The sequence below is a fragment of the Chinchilla lanigera genome, unplaced genomic scaffold, assembly GCF_000276665.1.
Source record: "Chinchilla lanigera isolate Chin_1 unplaced genomic scaffold, ChiLan1.0 scaffold00083, whole genome shotgun sequence".
Lineage (NCBI taxonomy): Eukaryota > Metazoa > Chordata > Mammalia > Rodentia > Chinchillidae > Chinchilla > Chinchilla lanigera.
Window position 1 is genome coordinate 8,120,933 of NW_004955484.1, and position 20,792 is coordinate 8,141,724.

Genomic DNA, 20,792 nt, shown 5'->3' on the forward strand with positions numbered 1-20,792 from the left:
GGTTGGGATGTAAACTGTGAAGTATGAACCCATAGTGGGAAGGCTGTGGGTTCAATCCCCAGTTCAAAAACAAACAACAAGCCCCAGCAGAAAAGGCCATGAAAAGCTTGCAGCAAGTCGGTCCTGGCTGGTTTGTCTGTTATCCTTGCCCAAGAAAGCCCATGACCAGCCTCTTCCTAAGCATATTCTGACCAAACTTCTGAATCCTAAGGTCTCTCCTTGGCCAGCGGCCCCGAAGCTGGGACTCCTCCCTCCAGACTCACTGACAGTCATTCACTTTCTCCTCTAGTTTCTATCTTGTCACCCCACCCTCTCCACTCCTCATTGACAAGAGTTCAGAAAGTGGCCCCGCACCCAGAATTCAATACTGTCACTTCCAACCTTAGCTCCTCTCCCAAGACCACACTGCCCTGTTGCGGTCTACTCGCATATATGCCCCCCGCTTTGGGAATCCCACACCGCCCAGCTCTGCACACGCTAGGGTTTCACGTGGTTACGAGCCTCCGAGGGAGCAATCAGGTCAAGACTGTGTATCTCTCGGAGAACAATAACCGTTCCCAACAGGTCTCGGGGCTTCGGCCGGATCCAAAGGCGCGGCTCACCTGCGGCGCGGCGGGGGGCGGCCTGGGGACCATTCCTGCCTCGCGGGGAGGCTCCGGGACCCGAACTGCGGAGAAAGGAGAGGGCGCTCACCGGGCTGGGACAGCTCGGCCACTGTGCTGCTAGAGGATGGAAGGAGCTCGGGCCCCGCCCCTGCCCGCCGCTCCCGCTCGCCCGAAGGCGAGCCTCCAGGGTGTGCGGGACGATCCCCTCCGGCCACGCCCAGTCCCATCCGCAGGCGGTGGGCGAGGCCCCCAAACCCGCGAGGTGCCGCGCCGACCCGCGCACACTCTGGAATCACCGCCTCCAAGGAGCTCCGGATTCGTGACCTCGAGCCCACCCGGGCCCTCCGGATTCGTGACCTCGAGCCCACCCGGGCCCTCGGGTTGGCCCCTCCCGCCCCGGCTGCAGGCTTTCTTCTGTCTGGTTCTTTTCAATGGAAAGGCCAGATGCCCAAAGCGGTCTCCGCCGCAACGGGGGGCGGACAATGGCCGCAGCGGTAGGGCAAAGCCAGAAGTGCGCCTGCGCACGCGGAGCCTCACGCCAGCACCTCCCAAGCCACGCCGCGCGCGCGCAAACTACACTACCCAGAGTCCCACGCGCGCAGGCCCTATAAAGGCAACCCCTGGGGGCGCTGTGTGCCCTGCTGGGTACTGTGGTGAGTGCTGAGAAAGACTGGCTGTGTGGTTTGAGTGTTTGTATGTCCGTTTAATGACTGAAAGCCTCCTACGTGCCAGGGTCATATTGCTAGTGGTGGGATACAAATGTGGGTTGCCGTAGGCGCCAGTAGACAAGGCGGACTACAAAAACGTAAACATAGCAACAAGATAATTGCAGGTCTTGACTTCAGCTACAAGAATGAGACAGGAAGTAAGACCACCCGTAGGTCATTACCATAAGTGTGGACAGTCTTGAGACTCCCCGAGCTACAATTACTATAACCGCTATACTCCATGAAATACTTAATGTTAATAAGGAGAAAAAAGAAACAAAAACATGTGACCTGAACAGTGACCAAACGAAATTGCTACTTAGCATGTTATTTCATTTCTTGGTATCCCATTGCTCAGGATTTTGTGCTTGGAATAAGCGATAGGTAATAGAAAATTTGAAAACAAAGATAGGTGAACTTTTAGATACAGCTATTAGAGTTTTAGTTCACAAAAATCAACCTAAATCTCCTAAACTTGGAGGAGGAGGGGGAAGGGAAGGAAGAGAAGAAAGAGGGAGACAAAGACTTGCTAAGTCACTAAATTGCCCGGGCTGGGCTCAGCTTGTAATTTTACTGTCTCAGCCTCCCAGAGTGCTTGGATTACAAGCATGTGCCACAATATGGGGCCTCAGACTTGAATTCTTAACCTTAGACCATCACATACTCACAAGGTAGAAAATGACTGCACCTAGACATACCTGGCGTTGCATTGCTTTATCAAGAATGTGGATATTAAGAAGTTAATGACTTCTCCGTGCGTGGTGGTACGTGTCTGTACTACTGGAGAGGCTGAGGCAAGAAGATTGCAAATTTGAGACCAACCTGGACCTTAGCAAATCTTGTCGCAAAATAAAAAAGGCTAGGGATGTAGTTCCCAAAACTTCAGTCAAGAGCATTGGTGAAGGGCAGGCTATGCCAGGAGGACAGATAAAAAGGTCAAGAACTGTCTTTTAGGGACTGACAGAAACCTTGGGGTTTTATAGAAAAGAACAAAGACAAGGGTTGGGGGTTGCATAGCTGGCGACATGGGTAATCCTAGTCAGGCTGTGGTCTGGTTGATTATTATCTGAGGATTGCTTCTTTGAAGTGACAGTTCCTGCTTGGGAGGGTGGGTAGGGCTTATCAATGAATGGTCTGCAAGGCTCTGCTTTTCCTGAAATTCAAGATGACTACAGATTTTGGACAATGTCTGGTGACTTTGAGACATTCTTCCAAGGGATCTAAAATTAGACATTAAGCTGGGCATGGTGGCACATGGCTGTAGTCCCAGCACTCAGGAGGCTGAGGTAGGAGGATTGCCATGAGCTTGAGGCCAGCTTGGATTACGTAGTGAGTTCAAGGCAAGCCTGAATTACAAAGCAAGACTCTGTCTCAATAAATAAATAAATAAATAAAATTGGACATTATAAAAGCTGTCTTTTAGATGTCCTTCCAAATACTGAAAATTACTTTATTCTCGCTGTCCAAAGTCTTGAAGGAGGATGCAATAGGCTAGGTGAATTTGGGGTTGATAAACCTTGTATAAGTAGTTTTTTAGATAGACACTTCTCTAGTGATTAACATACCTACATGCACAGCTGAACAGGGATCTGACCCAAAGTTTTAAGGTAATAAAGGAGACAGATATAAGATGAATACAGAGATGCCAAGCTTTATTGTGCTTTCAGTTACCCACTGGGCCTCTGTAGATACCTGTTGCAATGCCTAATTGCAAAGTGAGGGGAAGGACAGCGAGAGCAGAGTAGAGGTAGGAAAGGTGGGGTATGAATCAAGCCGGGTTTGGGGCATCATGACAAGGAGTGTTTTACTCGGAATGACAGGAACCATTGAATGGGCAAAGCAGCAGAATCACTTCTTACTAAGAGGCAATAAGAGGAACTTTTCGTGTTATTCTGGAATTGGTGACCAGGACTCAGAGTGGAGAATTAAGTTCTGCATTCTAAAGAGAGTCAAAAACATAGACGGCTTGTCTTGGTTACTTTTCTCTCATTGCTGAGACAAAATACTGAACGCTCAAAGTTGAAGGAAGGAAGGTTTATTTGGCTCAGAGGCTCACAGTGTGAGAGGTTTCACTCCATAAGCAGCTGACTCCAAGGCAGGTGGCTTGGCAGAGGGGCAACACACAGGAGAACAAGTTTATGGCAAGCAGAAGACAGCAAAAGCAACAAGAGGCCTTCCCAGCATCTGTCTGCCCCTTTTGTCTTATCCAGGCTACTTGGGGCAGGTGGGGCCTGGGGAGTGCAGTGCCCAGTAAGAGGCTGTGGAATTAACTGGATGTGAGGAAGAGCTGAGGCGATTGGAAGAGGTTAAAGCAGAGCCAGCTTCTGGAGCCAGAATTCCCAAGTCAGGTATCCCTGAGTTTCCTCCAAGGACCCCGTAAATGCACTTCCATTTCTGGCGATGGGGCTCAGCAACTTCAGTGCCAGATAAAACAGTTCTTAAAAGTCTTTCAAGGTGCACCGATGAGCTGTTAAATTAGTAAGGAATACACGATAGGCGACACTAAAACAAAATTGCTAACTTGGCATGGTAGGCAGAACACGAAAGCGAACCTTCTCCTAAAGTTGTTTGCCAAATGAGACAAGCTTGAGCTTGATTTTCACACTCCTGTAAGGACAGGGGCCAGCTGATAAAATCCAAGTCCCATCAAAGGAGGTGACTAATAGACCTTCCTCACTCTCAGGAAGAATTGGGAGTCCAAGGATGAACCTTTCATGCTGGGGTCTTTCAGATAAATTGGCTGTTTCAAACCTTGGGAGTGAGTAGAAGGGGCAAATGTTTTCCCTGAGAATGTACCATCACAGACTAGTCCCTCTGTGGATTTGTAGCCTAACTCACGATCCATGGGTGGCCTAAAAACTGCAAATTTAGATTGATTTCTGGCTAATAGTACTTTCAGGGATCAGGAATTCACAAATTCTGTCTGGAGGAGCCTACCTTCGGCCCAGGCTCCAAAAGACTTCCCCATATATGATTCCAAGAAATATTAAACTGATAATCATGAATCGCAAGAATCTACGTGAATTGCATGCAGAAAATGAATGATAGAAAAAGTAGCATGATCAGATTCATACTAATATCAATTGTGGGTTCCAATATGTCTGTTTCAAAAAAAGTGATGGTTGAACATAGCAATAAACAAGAGAAGCCTAAAGTATTGTCAGAGTTGGACAAGAACTAAATACAACAGTTACAAATGAAAAACTATAAGAAGTTAAATTTAAAAACATAATAAATCAGGTTAACAACAAATTAGACATAACTAAACAGAAAATCAGTGACCAGAAAGTAGATCTGAAGAAATTACCTATAGCAGACAAACAGAGGGAAAAAATGGAGAAAGAAAATACAGGACCATGACCTATTTAAACTGGATTTTAGAAGAAACAAGAACTGAGGCAATATTTAAAAAGATAAGGCTGAGAATTTCCAAAACTGATGAAAGATACAAATTTATAGAGTATGGAATACTGACATCTCAAGTTGGATGAATAAAAATTAAATTTTCACTATGACTTGTAGTGAACTGCAGAATAATGAAGATCTTAAAAATAGCTAGAGAGAAAAGACAGATTACCTGTAAAGTACAGAAAAATTAGAAAGCATCTAGACTAGAAGCCAGAAGACACTTGGAATAATGCCTTCAAGAATGAGGATTAAATAAAGCCTTTGGAAATACAATGGATATCATCAGTAGATATTAAAGTTGGGCATTCTTCAAATGGAAGGGTTTCCACATGGAAATCCATATAGAGGTAATATGGAAGATCATATAGAGGTAAAGAGACAGTGAACAAGGAAAGTGGAAAACTAAAATTATATAAAAGAATCATGTCTGTGGGTTTTTTAAAAAGATAAAACCAACAAAATATACCTAAGACAGAAAAATAGTAACTAAATTAAAATATATGTCACAGAAAAAAATCAGCGTGGAGCTAATCAGAGATTCAGTGTTTGAAGGTTCTTGAATTGTTTTGGAGGAGAAAAACAGGACTTCAGTGGGGCGATGACACATCATAAAGATCCCTTTCTCCTTGGTTTCTTTTCCTTTTTTCTGGAAAACCTCTCAGCAGGACTTTTCATCCTTTGATCTCCACCCTTTTGCTGAAACTGACCTGCAAAATTCAATGTCATATGAGCTGAAAATTGTGACAAAAAACCACCTATTGCGTTTTTATGCCTCCAAACTCACTTCTACAAATTACCTCCTGTCTCAGAGAAGATACTCTTTTGTTGATTTGAAGCAAAGTTCTCCCTCTGGGGACCCTCAGCTCCTGTCTCTTAACTGTCATTCCCTCTTTCTTCTGCTTCTTCCTGGTTGTTCTCTTTTGGCCTTTCCTGTCTGCCTTATACACCATGCACAAATCTTCTCTATCCAGAAAGGAGGAGGGGAGGGAGGAAGGGAGGAAGGGAGGACGGAGGGAGAGAGATTATTCCTTGTTCCCTTAAATCTCTCAGCTATCACTTTGCCCCTACCTTTATCAGCTGAACTTGTAGAAAGTGTGCTATCTTCTTAGGTCCCGATCCCTACTTCTGCTCTGTTTGGCTGTAGTGCGGCTTCCATCTTTACCTTCCTTTGTCACTGATTTTGCCAGAATGACCATGGACTGGCCAGTTGATGAACTGAATGAACGTCTGTTGGAGTTTTCCTTACTCTGTCCACCTGAAACCAACCTTCTTGAAATACTTTCTTCCCTTGGCTCCTAATACAGTATCACCTCTTATCTTTCATTATTTCATTTTCCACAATTTTGCTTACCCAAGGTGAACAATGATCTGAAAATACAGAATGGAAAATTCCGGAAATAATTGATAAATTTCTATGATTTTTGTCAAATTGAGCACTGACCTACACTGATATGAGTCCTTCCTGTGTCCAGCATATCCACCTATATATTCAGTCTACTGTCCCTTTAGTCCCTTACCTATTGATCATCAGATTAACTGTCTTCTTATTGCAGTGTTTGTGTTTAAAAACAGTAAGATATTTATGTGGGGGGGGTCATATTAACATATCTTTTTGTTTGTTTAGCTTCCTTGATTTTGTTTATTTTGGAGACAGGATCTCACTATGTAGTTTAGGCTGGTCTTGAATTCACTATGTAGCCCAAGTTAGCCTTGGTGATCACTCATGGTGATCTTCTTGGCTCAGCCTCCTTAGTGCTGGGATTACAGGTGTGCGCCACCACAATCCTAGCTCACATTAATATGCCTTTTATTCCAGCATATTATTCCAGCATAATTCATTTGTTTTAGTTATTGTTAATTTCTCACTATACTTTATTTACATATTAAACCTTATCACAGGATGTGTTTATGTAGAATAATTTATATAAATATATAAATAAAATTTGGTATGCCTCATGCTTTTAATCATTCATTGGGGGTCTTGGAACATATCCCCTATGGATAAGGATGGAGACTGTACTGCCTTTTCTGGTGGTCCTAGAATTTTCTGATAGTCTATCTTTTTCCCAGTTCTCACCCCATATTTTTTCAACAGCTTTATTGAAATATGATTTATATACCATACAGATGAACTCAGTTTAAAGTGTATAATTCAGAGCCAGGCATGGTGACATATGCCTGTAATCTCAGCACTTGGGAGGCTGAGGCAGGAGGATTGCTGTGAATTTGAAGCCAGTCTGGGCTACATAGTGAGTTTAAGGCCAGCCTGAACTGCATAGTGACCCTGTATCAAAAAACCAAAGGAAGCTGGTGTGGTAGTGCACGCCTGTAAGCCCAGCACTTGGGAGGCTGAGGCAGGAGGGTTGTTGCAAGTTTGAGACCAGCCTGGGCTACAAAATGAGCTCAAGGCCAGCCTGAGCTACATAGTGAAACCCTGTCTCAAAAAGATCAAAAAAAAGAAAAAAAGAAAAATTATAATTTTTTTTGTATATGTATAATTTTTTTTGTATTTGTATAACCATCACTATAAGTGAGCATTTTCATCATCCCCAAAAGAAAACCTATGCTCATCAGTAGCTACTCTCTAATTCTACTCCTGCTGCTTCTCAGTCCTAGGAAACTACTAATCTACTTTTTAAAAAATCTATATAGATTTGTCTATTCTGGACATTTCATATAAATAGGCACCCATAAGGTATGAATTTTTGTGATGGGCTTCTTTCACTTACAAACCACTTTTTGAGGTTCTCATGTCACGGCAGCTATCGGCACTTAATTCTTTTTGGTCACTGAGTAGTATTTTCTTGTATGAAGAGATGACATTCATTCATCAATTGTTGGGCATTTGGTTGTTCACACTGGGTTTTTATGTATTCATAATAGCCACATAGCTAGGAATATTTGTGCACACAGATTTTTATGGGGATATATGTTTCCATGGCCCTTGGGTAGGTACTGAGAAATAGGATTGTTGGGTATGTGGTAGCTACCTGTAACATCTTAAGGAACTGAAAATCTTGGCTGCACTGCTTTACTCTTTCATCAGCAGGGTGTGAAGGCTCCAATTTCTTCACGTCCTCCCACACTTGCTACTATCTGTCTCCTTCATGATAGCCACTCTAATTGTATGTGGTGAATTCATGTTATGTGGATTTCATCTGGGGGAGGAGGGAAGAAAGCATAAACAAAAAAGAAGCCATGCAAATAATTTTTCACAACGAGACAACGAATAATAGTGTCAGGCGAACATCCACATAATACAGAGGATGTTCAAGAAAACCTAGAGGATTCCTGAAATAGAGTGGCTGAAACCTACTCTGAAGAATTTGGAAGGTAATATCCTTTCAGACCCATCTTTTTTCAATCTGACAGATACCTCACCTTGAGGCATTCCCTCAAAAGCCTGCTCTGCCTCCTGTGCTCTTTATTTTAGTAACTTGCATCTCTATTGTACTGCTGCAGCTCATGCATAACTCTGTCTGTCTGTGTCCCGCATCATACCCAATGCCTCCAGCACAGTGCGTCTACAAATTCCTTATAAATTCCATAACCCAGGTTATTTTTGGTCTGAGTAGATCTTGTGGTGGACAGGATGATGGCTCCCCAAAGATGTCCATGTCCATATCCAAAGTCCCAGAACCTGTGAATATGTTTATTTACATGGCAAGACAGACTTTGCAGATGTGTTTAAGGTCTTGAAATGGAGAGCTTATTCTGGATTTTCCAGGTGTATCAATCCTTAAAGGTAGAGAACTTTTTTGGCGACAGAAGGTGATGAGACTATAGAAAAACATCCAAAGACATACAGTGTTGCTGATTTGAGGTTGGAGCGAGGGGGCAGTAAACCAAGGGGTATGAGTGGCTTGTCGAAGTTAGAAAAAGTAATAAACAGATTTCTTGTAGTGACACCAGAAAGCAAGGCAGACTTCCCCACACCTCGATGTTGGACTGACATTATATATCTCTGAGTTTACCTAAAAATACTTTGGAATTTTTGTTTGAATTACAGTCATCGTGAACCAAAAAACAGGAAGAGCAAGCACAGTCCTCCCTAGTTCGGCATTTGAGGGGTAGGAGTCAAAGTCAGCTGGAATCTGTTCTCTCGGTTTTCCTGGAGCTGTAAGCTCGAAGCTGTCAGGCCTTGGACAGATAAGTACCCCTGTTTTCCAGCCCGGGAGTTCAAATCAGCAAGGGCACCGCTGTGCCGCAGACCCGTACAAAACCACAGAGTCTGTGCTAACGAGCCTCCCAGCCAATCAAAAGCCACGCACTTCGTTGTCTCTATGACAACGGCCTAGGCTGCAACGCCTCAAAGACGCCCTGGCAAGTCCAGTACTAGCTGGGCGCGGGAGAACGGGCTGACACCGCGGAAGTAAGCGGCGCTTTACTAAGTGGGGCCTGGAAAAGCGTCTTCACAGCTCTGTACCGGTGCACAAGAGGCCGCCCCTCTGCTTGGGGGAAGGAAGATGCAGGACACAGTAGAACCTCGTCCCAGCCAGAGCGAGCCGAAGGGACCCGTCTTTAAAGCCAAATGTCTTCCCTGTCCATTGGATCTTTAATTCCACACTCAACCCGCAGTGTATCCAGCTCTTTTGCTGAGGCCGCCTCCTCCATCACACAAGAATATCCAAGTTCCAGTCACTAACCCTGGTTTCCACTAAAACCCGTGAGAGGAGACGCTGCCTGGAGAGTTTAGCTTACCCAGATCCGATTCGGTTACGCCAGAGAACCTGCGACTCCTGGAGCACTGGGGAACCCGGGTCCCTGAGCTTTTTCTGCACACCTGGGCCAAGACACACCTAGGGCGCTGACTGGGGACTTCATAGCTTCAGTCCTCTTCCGCGAGGTCTGAGGCTGAACTGTGAGCCCACCCAGCCTTGATTTGGGGCGCGCGAGTCTCAGCATCCTGTTGCTTTAGTAAGACTAGGCACCGGCTCTGACTGCGTCGTTTTAGAGCGCTGGTCCCCAGGCCACTGTGCTCTCGCGCCACCTGGTGGTCACTACTACCCACGACTGTTCTACACTGTTCACCTAACAATAATGCAAATTTGGCAGTTTCTACCTGCTAGGATGGTATCAGGCCTGGCGTTTTATGTACATTATCTCAAGTTAATTTCACAACCTGTGCGATGGATATTTTAATCTCCACCTTACCTGTGAGGAATCAGGTACAGAGAATAAAAAATTTGCCAAGGTCATTCAGCTACCCAGTCTCACATCCAGGATCTAAGTGGCCTCTGTGCTGTGTACTCTCCCGGGTCACAGCTGAGTCCCTTCTGGCCTGCCTGTGGTCCTGGAGGCCCAGCACAGTTCTCCAGGGCTCTCACCTACTCACCTACCAGGCTCCTGGCAAACACCTAGCTGGCATTGAGACTAATCTGATGTTCAACACCTTGTGTGCCAGCTACCACAACGACACCTTAAACTCCACCAGCAAATTGTTTCCTTACTCCCAGTAGATTCAAGGACCAAGTTTCCACTAATTAACATACATATTTAGTTGGACGTGGTGGCCCATGCCCGTAATCCCAGCAATTGGGAGGCTGAGACAGGAGGATCATTTCGAGTTCAAGGCCAGCCCGGGCTACAAAGTGAGTTCAAGACCAGCCTAAATTGCATAGCGAGAACTTGACTCAAAAAGACCAAAAAAGAAAAAAACTAACATATTTACCCATTTTATATGTTGTAATAGGCATCTTTTTTTTCCTCCTCCCTTTGTCAAACATCCCATTCCTCATCTTAGTAACAGCACATCCCTCTTTTGGGGGAAGATATTCTCTCTCTCCTATGCAGTTCTGCTGAAGTGACAGTCACAGCCTTCCAGGTGACCCAAGGCAGGCCGATTAGATCTTTCACGAGCGTTTTATGCAGATACTGGGAGAAAATGGTGGCTTTTCCCCTTGAGTTGTAACAGAGCTGTGAGAATTTGAGGCCAACACACGGAACCCCAGGCTGCAGGCTAATCCAGAGGAAGAAGAATTAAAGATGCGGAAGTTGCAGGGGCGGGGAGAGGGAGAGGATATCTGTGCTAGTCCTGAGTTAGCTGGCCTTGTGAGCAGCTAGTCCTGCATTTCCATGGTTTAATGAAGTACTAATTAAGTAGTAATTTCCTCCTTTTTATCTTATGTCTGTTTAAAATGGGCTGTCTGACTGTCACAACCAAGCAGTCCTGGATAGTCGCATTATACTCCCCTAAACCAAAAGTATTTGAAATAGCATGAAGCCAGCTTGCCAGTACAGTTATAACTAAATTTTTACTTAATTATAGGCTTACAAGAAGTTGCAAAGGTAATCTATGCAGTGGCCCTGTGTGCTCATCATGCGGCTGCCCCCGGTGCAGCATTTTACACAAACTCTAGCATATTATCAAAGCCCAGAAACTGATACCCACACAATGCGCTCAACTAGTCCACAGATCTTACCCGGATTTTTATCTTTTTTGCATACACTTGTTTTTTTTTTTTTTTTCTTTTGTATTCAGGATTGAACTCAGGGTCATTCCACTGAGCTACATCCCCAGCCCTTTTGATGATTTTTTATGAAACAGGGTCTCACTTATACTCCAAGTTGCTCAGTTTGGGCTCAAAGTTGCAATCTTCCTGCCTCGGCCTAACAGAGTCCTGGAATTACAGGTGTGTGGCCCCTCACCCAGCTTTTTTTTTTTTTTTTTTTTTTTTTTAATATCTTTAGGTATAATTCCATGGCACCTTTTCACATGTATGTATTCATAAAAACATTATTCCTTTTTCGTGTGTGGTGGTGGTTGTGAGGATCAAATCCAGACCCTGCACATGTTAGACAAATGCTCTCCTACTGAGCTATACTATCAATCCCATCATTACATTTGATACAAAACTCTTATCACCATGAAGATACTCCCTTGTGTGACTCTTTTACAGTGATACACTCTCTGCTTCCTTCTCTAATCCATGAAAACCACTGATCTATTCTCCACCTCTATATTTTTATCATTTCTAAAATATTAAATCAATGAAATCACAGTGTGTGTGAGGTTTGTTTTGTTTTGTTTTGTTTTGTTTTTGAGACAGGGCCGTGCTATGTAGTTCAGGCTGGCCTCACACTCATGGCAATCCTCCTGCTTCAGCCTCCTGAGTGCTAGGATTGCAGGTATGTGCCACCATGCCCAGCTTGTGAACTTTTGAGATGCCTAAATCATCATGTGTATCAATGGTTGGTTCCTTTATATTGCCAGACATTATTCTGTTGTATTTAATACAGTTGTGTTGTGTGGAAACTGTACCACTGTTTGTCATTAATTCAGTCTAATTGACTCATTGTGTGGGGGTAGATACTGGCAAAACTAGACACTTACTCCCCCAGACCCACACAGAGTGAATCACAAGCATCTGGGGCCTTGTCACAGACTTCCTGTGATGATGTTCAAGAAAGTGTGATCTTGGTCTATCTGCTGGCCACTACGGACCCCACCAGCCACCCTCAAGACAAATTATATTCTCTGAAGCCTCTCAAGCCCCACAATGTGTTTTTCAGTTCAACAAAAGTTCCTTGAACACTTCTGTAGCCAAAGCTTTCCGTGTCCCTGCTGCCCCAAATGACGTTCTCCTACCTCCCTGCCTGGGCCAACCTGAGGGCTCCATGCACCCTCACCCCATCCCGGGTCAGGCGCCTCAGCCCAGCCAAGTGATGGTAAAAAGGATCAAGGGCAGAAGCAGCTCTCTTTGGGTTTTGACAGCCACACAGCTGTCCCACAGAGCCCCCCTCTAGCAGGTCATCTGTCCAGTGGTTTGTCCTTGTTAATTGATGGCAGGGCCCAGAAATGCCCCGGCATCCCATATTTGCCTGGATCCGAAGGCCTGGCTTGCTTTATCCCAGACTCTCCACCTGGGCTAGGAGTTATGAACAGTGTCCACCCACGGAAGGCTTCCCTGGATTCCTCTGTGCTCTTGAGACAAGGAGGCTCAATGACCCGGAACCTGGTTGGTTGTGTATGAGCCTGATTCCACCTGAGCCTCCCGCACACCCATGGCACCTCCAACTTGTGCAGCCAAGTGTTATGGTTGATACATTGTGTCAACTTGGGGAGTCTAGAGGTTTGGCTAAGTGACTCAGCAGGAAGCCAAGGTGCTTACTTTGTATACATCCTGAGCCTGTGGAAGAGGAGGGCATGGAGATTATGCTTGCCGCCATTCCCTCCTTTGCTCTTGTTGCTTTGTTATCTTCTGTCTCGGAGCCAGCCAAGTATGGACTGAAACCTCCACAAACTGTAAGCTAAATAAACCTTTCCTTCCTTCATTTTGGCGTTGGGTATTTTGTCTTAGCAATGAGAGAAAAGTAACCAAGACACCAAGCCACCCGCTCTGCTTGGAAATGACCCAAACACAAGAGAGAGGAAGGCAGAGAGTGAGGGACTAGACAACAGCAGTATTTTTTTTCATGTTATATTTCTTGAATTAATTGGGTTTTGTTTGTTTTGAGATACAGTTTCCCTATATTGTCCCCAGACTGCTCTCAAACGCGTGGGTTCAAACGATCTTCTCCCTGCCTCTGCCTCCCAGGTAGCTGGGAATACAAGTGTGTGCCACCATGTTTGGCTATTATATCTGAGTTTAAAAATAAACGGCAAGTTAAGTAATATGCAAATATTCGGAGGTAGTTTTGTTTATGACCAACGTCCTCCAACACTACAACTACATACACAAACCCAGGGGACATAGATTAGGTGGTCCTGAGGCTGAATCTGCCGAGGGCCCCATTTAGAGACATCTGCCTGCTAGGTGGGCTCGAGCCCTAGGCGGATGTCACCCACTCACGTGCCCAGTAAGTGGGGGCCGAGTTACCTGGACTCAGGCTTCACTTATTACAAAACGTAACGTTTTTTGAAATTAGCTAGGCCCACTCCTTCATTTTATAGAGGAACTAGAAGCCTAGAGAAAGCAAAGACCCTAGTTGGAGGAGGAATACGGTACAGGAAGAAAAAGATGCATGTGACCAGTGAATGGGGTTCCTAAGTTACATTGTAGCACGGCATTTTAAACACCCATCAGGTAAAAGCCGGTGCTTAAGACAATTTAAGTTAAAAAAAATTAAAAAAAAAGACATTGTTAGAGTGGGCTTTGATCGTTTGCATAGCTTTTCCTCCTTTCTTTTCCACTTTTGTGGGTTTTTTTTGTTTTTTGAGCTTTTTTTTGTCTTTTTGAGACAGTGTTTCACTACGCAGTTGAGGCTGGCCTTGAACTCAATTTGTAGCCCAGGCTAGTTTCGAACTCACAACGATCCTCCTGCCTCAGCCTCTTGAGTGCTGGGATTACAGGCGTGCGCCACCACGCCCGGCTCTTTTCCATTTTCTCTTCAACTCTGCTTCCAGTTCTGCCACTATGTAGTCTCCAAGTGTCTTTTCCCTTTCTGGCTTTCTATTTCATCTGAGTAAGGAAGGAGCTGGTTCGGCTGATCCAAGTCCCCATTTTATCTTTCTTCGGCAGATACTACATATGGCTCCACCCTTGAAGGTGTGGAAACATGCATGAAAGTCGTCCTGCTCCTTCGTCTCTCCCGTGGCCTCTGGCTTGGGATGACACACGCTTGGAGCTGATAGGCTCAGGCGTTCCGGCACCTCAGACGTCAGGCCTGCCGCATTCTCTGTCCCTCCCAGCCCCTGCCCCGGGAAAACGCTGCTGCAGCGCAGCGGTTGCCATGGCGACCCGCCGGCAGGTGTAGACTCTGTTTCCCCCTCGTGGACACTCGGGGAACCTGCGACTCTGTCCTTTCCCGTTGCCTGGGGAAGTGGCTCACACTCCAGATGCAGGTCCCTTTACAATTCGTCCCTGAGCTAAGCCCTGGCTTCAGTGTCCTTCCGCCCCACTTCTCCCGCTGTTTTGCTCCTCCTCCTGGGCCCAGACCTCTCTGGCTTTGTCGCCCAGGTTCAGGACTCCTAAGCATCCACCCCTCCTTCCACGATCCTGTGGGGGATTTACGAAGGGCTGTCACCCAGGGCACTTCCAGAGTCCCTCTAGACAGCACAGAACTCTAAAGTGCTGTGGACTAACACCTTTCCCTCGGCTCAGTGCCCCTAGTAAGCCTTGATTCAATCCTCCGCTTCCAGAGCTTCTTCTCCGGGGTGGGACCCCTTAGCAGGGCAGCGGAGACCGCATCCAGGGAGCCACGGTGCGTGCGGGGTTGGGAGCGCCTCAGGAGAGCTGAGCATGGCGGCCTCAGCGGTGAGATGGGCAGGCGTACGCACCAGCAGCCCCGACGTGGAGCAGTGACAAGGTTGGGGGCGCAGTGTCCTGGAAACACCACTTGGGGACCGGGGCTCACCCCAGCCTGGGCCAGGCAGAAAGGCTTCCCGGAGAAAATGATGCCCAAGTTGAGCCCGAGGGGGAGGTGTGAGGTGGGTTGAAGGAGGTCATTTCTTCAGGCTCTGCATTCCTGAGGGTGTTACACTCATTAAGGTCCCCTGTGTCCCCTCCCTGCGCTTTTCCTCCTCTCATCCTGTCCTCTTTCCCTGGCCATTCTTCGCCCGCCCTATGATTGCAATAAGCACGCCCTTGTTACATGTGGCGCCTGCTGCCAGAACAGCTCTTGACTTACTTGTGTTATTGACAACCGCCATAATGGCGGCCCTGCTGGATACTGTTTGTTTGTTTGTTTGTTTTTTTCCGGTACCAGGAATCGAACTCATGACCTTGCGCTTGCCAGGCAGGCGCTGTGCCGCTGAGCTAAATCCCCAGCCCTTCTGCTGGATATTTTGATCCTTTAAAGACCTACTAGAGATCTGAGGCCCCTCTGTCAGCGTGACTTAAAGGGGGTCCCAGAAGCCAGATCTACAAATGTAAATCACCTTCCAGGAAGCAGAAGAGGAGGAGGTGAGAGGGAGGAGGGCAATGCCTGTGGTGGGAAGAGGGAACCCTGAGGTCAGAGTTGCCTGGGGGAGACCCCGGGTGCGAAGATGGCCCAGCAGCCCTGCGTCCCGGCGGAGGGGCTGAGCTCTGTACTCAGAGTGGCCCCGGAAGAGACAGATGGTGAACTCATTTCTCCTTCAAGATCCTGCTTCATGTTCACCCTTTCTAGCGCCTTCCTAGGACCACCGTTTCCAACACACATCCATCCATTCCACGAACCAGTGAGTGCTGGGCCCAGACGTGGCCCTACATCGCAGCCTTCTGTTGCTTTGTCTTCCCAGCTGGCCAGGGTCTTCCACCCGCTGGCAGAGGGCAGGCCGTGGCTTTTTCTTCATCCTCGGGCTTTATCATTCATTCTCCGAACGGATGAATGAGCGGGTAGGTGAACGGAGGAACAGCTTCTCCTTGTAAAAGCCACAAACAAGAAGCACCCCCAGTGAACGGGGTCATCATTCTCTGACTCCCAGACTCCCAGTTCTGTCCCATCACTGTCCCAAAAATATTTGGCTCTATGTTATTAAACTGAATTAAAATTCTCTTGAAATAACCGCAGATCAACACTCCCCCCCACTCCCCCCCTCACCCCCTGCTTGAGTCTGCAATGACCAGATTACATTTCCAGGCACAGAAGTTTGACATTTTGTTGCAAAGTCATTTTCCACTCATTTCCTTATGTTGCTAAAATATTCTATTTCTCTTCACTTCCCCTTTGTGTCCCCATTACTCACGTTCGGTTAAATTTATCCGCTGCCATTTAATCATCTGAGAGAAGCTTGCTGGTGTGGATGTTCCTAGGCCCTGATTTTCCTCCTTAGACCATCTGTCTCTTCCGGGGCCACTCTGAGTACAAAGCCTAGCCCCTCCACCGGGACACAGGGCTGCTGGGCCATCTTCGCACCCGGGGTCTCCCCCAGGCAACTCTGACCTCAGGGTTCCCCCTTCCCACCCCACCCAATGCCCTGGTCTCTCCCACCTCCTCCTCTTCTGCTTCCTGCAGCGTGGTTTTCATTTTGCTTCCAGACCTGGCACTTCTGGGTCCCCTGTAAGTTTGAAGCCCTTTGAGCCTCAAACTCCTTCTCTCAGTAGGTCTTTAAAAGGTCAAATATTGAGCAGGGCAGCCAGTAACTATGGAGGTTCTTGGGTGCTTGCTTGGAACACTGCCTCACCCACCATGCTGATGGGGACACCATCTTTCTCATTTATACTCTAAGCACAAAAGGAGAGCTGCCTTCCTACTGGAGCCACTTAGGGGCCAAAAAGGCACACCACGGCTTGAGTAGAGTCCCAGCTTAGCCTCTCATTCACCGTGTCCTTTGGGGACTTTGGACTGCACTTGAGACTAAGGGCTTAGGAGTGTTCAGGGCAGGGGTAGTAAAGGCCCAGCGGCCACAACGCCTCTGCCAGGAGGAGGGACCAAAAAAGCCTCGGCTGGCAGCACTTCCTGGGCATTTGCAATGTGCTGGGCTCTGTGGGCTCTCTGGAGAGCTGGTGCTGTGAATACCCGCTCCCTAGGCCAGTAGCGGGGGTGCCCGCTCACCTCAGCCTTGCAGCAAGGCTCTTCTGTGGGCCACTCGGGAAGCTCCCTCTGTGTCCTTTGAAACTTTGGGGACACGGTAAACCATGGCAAGTACGTCAGAGAACCTCAGTGCCAGGAGACAGGCAGCCAGATGATTTTGTGGTGCAGCAGGGAAGGTGGCCGGGTTGGGGCCTGCGTGCATCTTGAGATCGTGGGAGCAAAGGGTGAGTTTGTTTCAGACGCACAAGAGGTACAACATGGAGCTCTTAGAGCACATTACGGCGTAGATCTAAAGTGGCCCCAAAGCCTCAAGTATTTGCAAGGTTATTGGACTATGGGGGTGCTGCAGCTCAGTTGTTAGGGAGTGGGGCCTGGCTGGAGGCCAGTCACTGGGGTGTGACTAAAGGATCTGTCTCTCTCCCCAGCGCCTCCTTTGTCTCTGCTTCCTGGCTGCCGTGCCATGAGTAGTGTTCCTCCACCTGGCCTTTCCACCCTGCTGTCTCCGCCCTGGACCCAACTGACCATGCGCTGAAACCGTGAGCCAAGATAAACCTTTCTTCTTATTATTTTCTAAGCAGTTCATGCGCTGAGACTCTTACCTCATCACAGCACCCCTGGAGGGCAGGGCTTTGGTTCTCCCTGCTCCGAATCAGAGGATCAGAAGTGAAGGAAGGGGTCCAGGGGAACACAAGGGCAAGAAGCCGAGTCCAGGTTCACTGGGAGTCAGGCCTAGGCTGGGGGCGGAGCTTAGGCAGTGAGAGTGTCAGTGAGAGACTGAGGGGCTTCAGCAGCCTTTCCCCATTCTCCATCACCCCCTCCTTGTTCTTATAAAGAGCAGTTGTTTAAGTCCCTCTGACTTAACCCAACCCTCTGTTGGGTCTGGGTAGGGTCTTCTGACGGATGAATATAGGGCAGCGGCCATGTAGCTGGACCAGGGTGCACGAGGTGCTCTATTCCTAGGAGTCCTCTCTGAAGGGGCCAGAAGGACAGCAGGGAGTCTGCTTGGGTGATAGTGGCTCTGAATTACTGGGTCAAGTATCATAACTAAAGTAAAATGAACCCAGAGCCTCATTTGTATGAACCTAAATTTTGAAGGGAAACAAGAACCAAGGGCCCATCTGCAGAGAGGTGTCCAGGGCCAGGAGATACATGGACAGTCCCAGGCCCAGGGCCGGGAGGTCACTGCCTACCATTGGACAGTTCCCAGGGGGCCTCTTCGAGCTGTCACATCTGGCTCCCCTGTCAAGAGAGTCGCCTGGGTTCTTGCAGTGACACCTTCCCACTTGTAAACCAGGCTGTTGACAATCTATTGTCACATCAACACATCCAGAAAGCCTAAAGCGACTGGATTTCATGAAAAATTTACAATTCTCAGCAGGTACCAGATTCTTCCTTCCTTAATGCCACTTACTTATGGGTACTGTCTTTCCAAAAATACAGTGCGTCCCTAAGCTCAGAGGCCCTGCCTGTTGCCCCTGGCCTCTTTCCTGCCGTTTTGTTTCCTTGTGCTTGGTTTGAAACTCATGTTGAAATTTAACCCCCACTGTGAGGTGTTCAGAGGTCAGGACAGATGGGGTCTTTAAAGTTGATTAGGGTGACTGGTTTATCCATTCAAGATTAGTGATTAATGGGTTAACAGATTATTTCAAGAGTGAGTCTGCTATAAAAGTCAGCTCGGCTCTGACCCTTCTATGGACCACTCCCCTGCCGTTTGATGCCCTATGCTATCTCAGGACTCTGCAGAATTCCTACCAGCAAGAAGAGTCTAGGCCAGGTGTAGTGGTGCATGCCTGTAATGACAGCACTCTGGAGGCAGAGGCAGGAGGATCACCTCTAGTTTGAGGCCAGCCTGGGGAGTCCAAGGCTAGCCTGAACTGGGGAGACCCTGTCTCAAAAAAAAAAAAAACCCCAAAAACAACCAAACAAAAAAACCAAGCCTAACCAGATGCAGCCCTTGACTTTGGGTTTTTGTTTTGTTTTTGTCCTTTTGAGACAGGGTCTTGCTATGCGGTTCAGGCTGGCCTTGAGCTCATTTTGTAGCCCAGGTTGGTCTTGAATTCGCCACAATCCTCCTGCCCCCAGCCTCCGGAGTGTTGGGATTACAGGCGTGTGCCACCACGCGTGGCCTAACCCCTTGATTTTGGGCAAACACGGTGAAGAGAGTAAGACACCTTGAGGACATGGAGTAGATGGAGAGAAATGGGCCGGCTGAGCTACACGCAGTCCCCAGTGCAGCCACACAACTGTCATTTATAGCAGGGATGGGATGAAGTCCCCTGGGTTGCTGTCAGCCCAGGCATATCTGCCTGGTGATTAGGGGAGGCATAGGATAGGGGCTCAGGTGACGCTGATAGCACACTGGTTCTAAAGACAGGATCCGGCCTTTCGCCCTTTACTGTGATGCAGGCAGATGCCACGTCAGGGGTGTCCTTTTATTAGAGCCTTCACTTCCATTGCTTCCAGGGAAGGAATTTCCAGCAGGCACTGGAAAGTCCGAGGCAGCAGAGGGTGAACTGCCATGAGACAGTGTATGTCTGGTGTCTAATTTGATTTGACTTGTTTTCCTGGCCATGAGAACTCAGAGCCAGGAACAAAAAGCATGGGTAGCAGAGGTGACAGCTCCCTGCCTGGTATCCTGGCTCTCACCACCCCCAGGGTTCACTCTGAGCTACAGACAGACAGGATAAAATCACGTCCAAGAACTCATGGCAGATACACACAGCATGGGAGATTGGTTTTGATTATATGTGAAAAGCCTCAGAAAAACCTCTTCCCCAAACTTGCCACAATCAGGCATTTATTAAGCATGAGTTGAACTGGGCTGGTTCTCCTGGCCGGCTAAAATTGGCCTGAAAAATAAAGTAATTTGTGGTTGTCAGATCCTGAATTAAATGATTCAAATACTACTGTGGCTGATTAAAGGACTTTATTCAATTTCCTCTTGACCACATGCTCTTCTGCGAGGGCAGGAGAGATACTGTTTCTGGAAGAAATGCAATATTCAGGGACTATTGATCTAATCTAATGGATGGTGTTTATTAAATATGGCTCCCCCTTTTTTCTCTAATGAAAGGTGAGACTAAAGAGGAAGGAGGAAATGACTTATTGTTTGTTTAACTGTGGATGACCCTCGCCTGCCAGGCTTCTGGGTTGGAGCGGCCACTGGGCACCAGAGAAAATGTTAAGAAGCACAAAAGACCTTCAGGCAACAATAACAAAGGTCAACAAATAAAACTGAAGCATGAGTCAACAGGAAAAGAAAAAGAACCTGGGACTGTCGTGGATGTAACGGTGGTGCCTGTGTCATTCATGGCACCAGCTGAAGGGACAGCCACATTAATGCCCTGCCTTCTGGTCCCCAACAATTAAACCACGGGGACTGGGAGGAGGCAGTGTAGCCAGGGGAGAGATAGATGGTGTGTCCTGGCCAGACGGAGATGAGCTGGCTTGGGAACACAAAGGAAGAACTCCAGGGACAAGGCGGACAGCAGCTGGTGTAGGCGTTGAAAGAAGAGAGAGAAGGCAGGAGATGCTCAGATCAGCAGCATGTGCAGCAAAGAGAAAGGAGAAGCCACAGGAAAACAAGCTGGGTGATGGGGAAAGGATACTCTGAGTGGAGGGGGACAAATGGGCTATTGGCTGGGACAAGAGAGCAAGCACAGAGAGACCTTGTGAG

At 47.4% G+C, this 20,792-nt stretch overlaps 1 protein-coding gene across 7 annotated transcripts in view; it reads right to left on the reverse strand.

Moving 5' to 3' along the window:
• The window catches only part of Zfp90 (ZFP90 zinc finger protein), a 25,699-nt gene extending 15,732 nt beyond the window's left edge, over nt 1–9,967 (reverse strand). Inside the window, exons 1-3 of one of the 7 annotated variants that reach the window (XM_005403570.2) lie at nt 963–1,127; nt 902–929; nt 603–667 (exon numbers count right to left, since the gene is read on the reverse strand). In XM_005403570.2, coding sequence (XP_005403627.1) covers nt 603–635 — 33 coding nt within the window. In that variant the 5' untranslated portion in view covers nt 636–667; nt 902–929; nt 963–1,127. The other 6 variants (XM_005403572.2, XM_005403573.2, XM_005403575.2 and 3 more) reach the window with 6 other exon arrangements.
• Nucleotides 9,968–20,792: the final 10,825 nt, after the last annotated feature.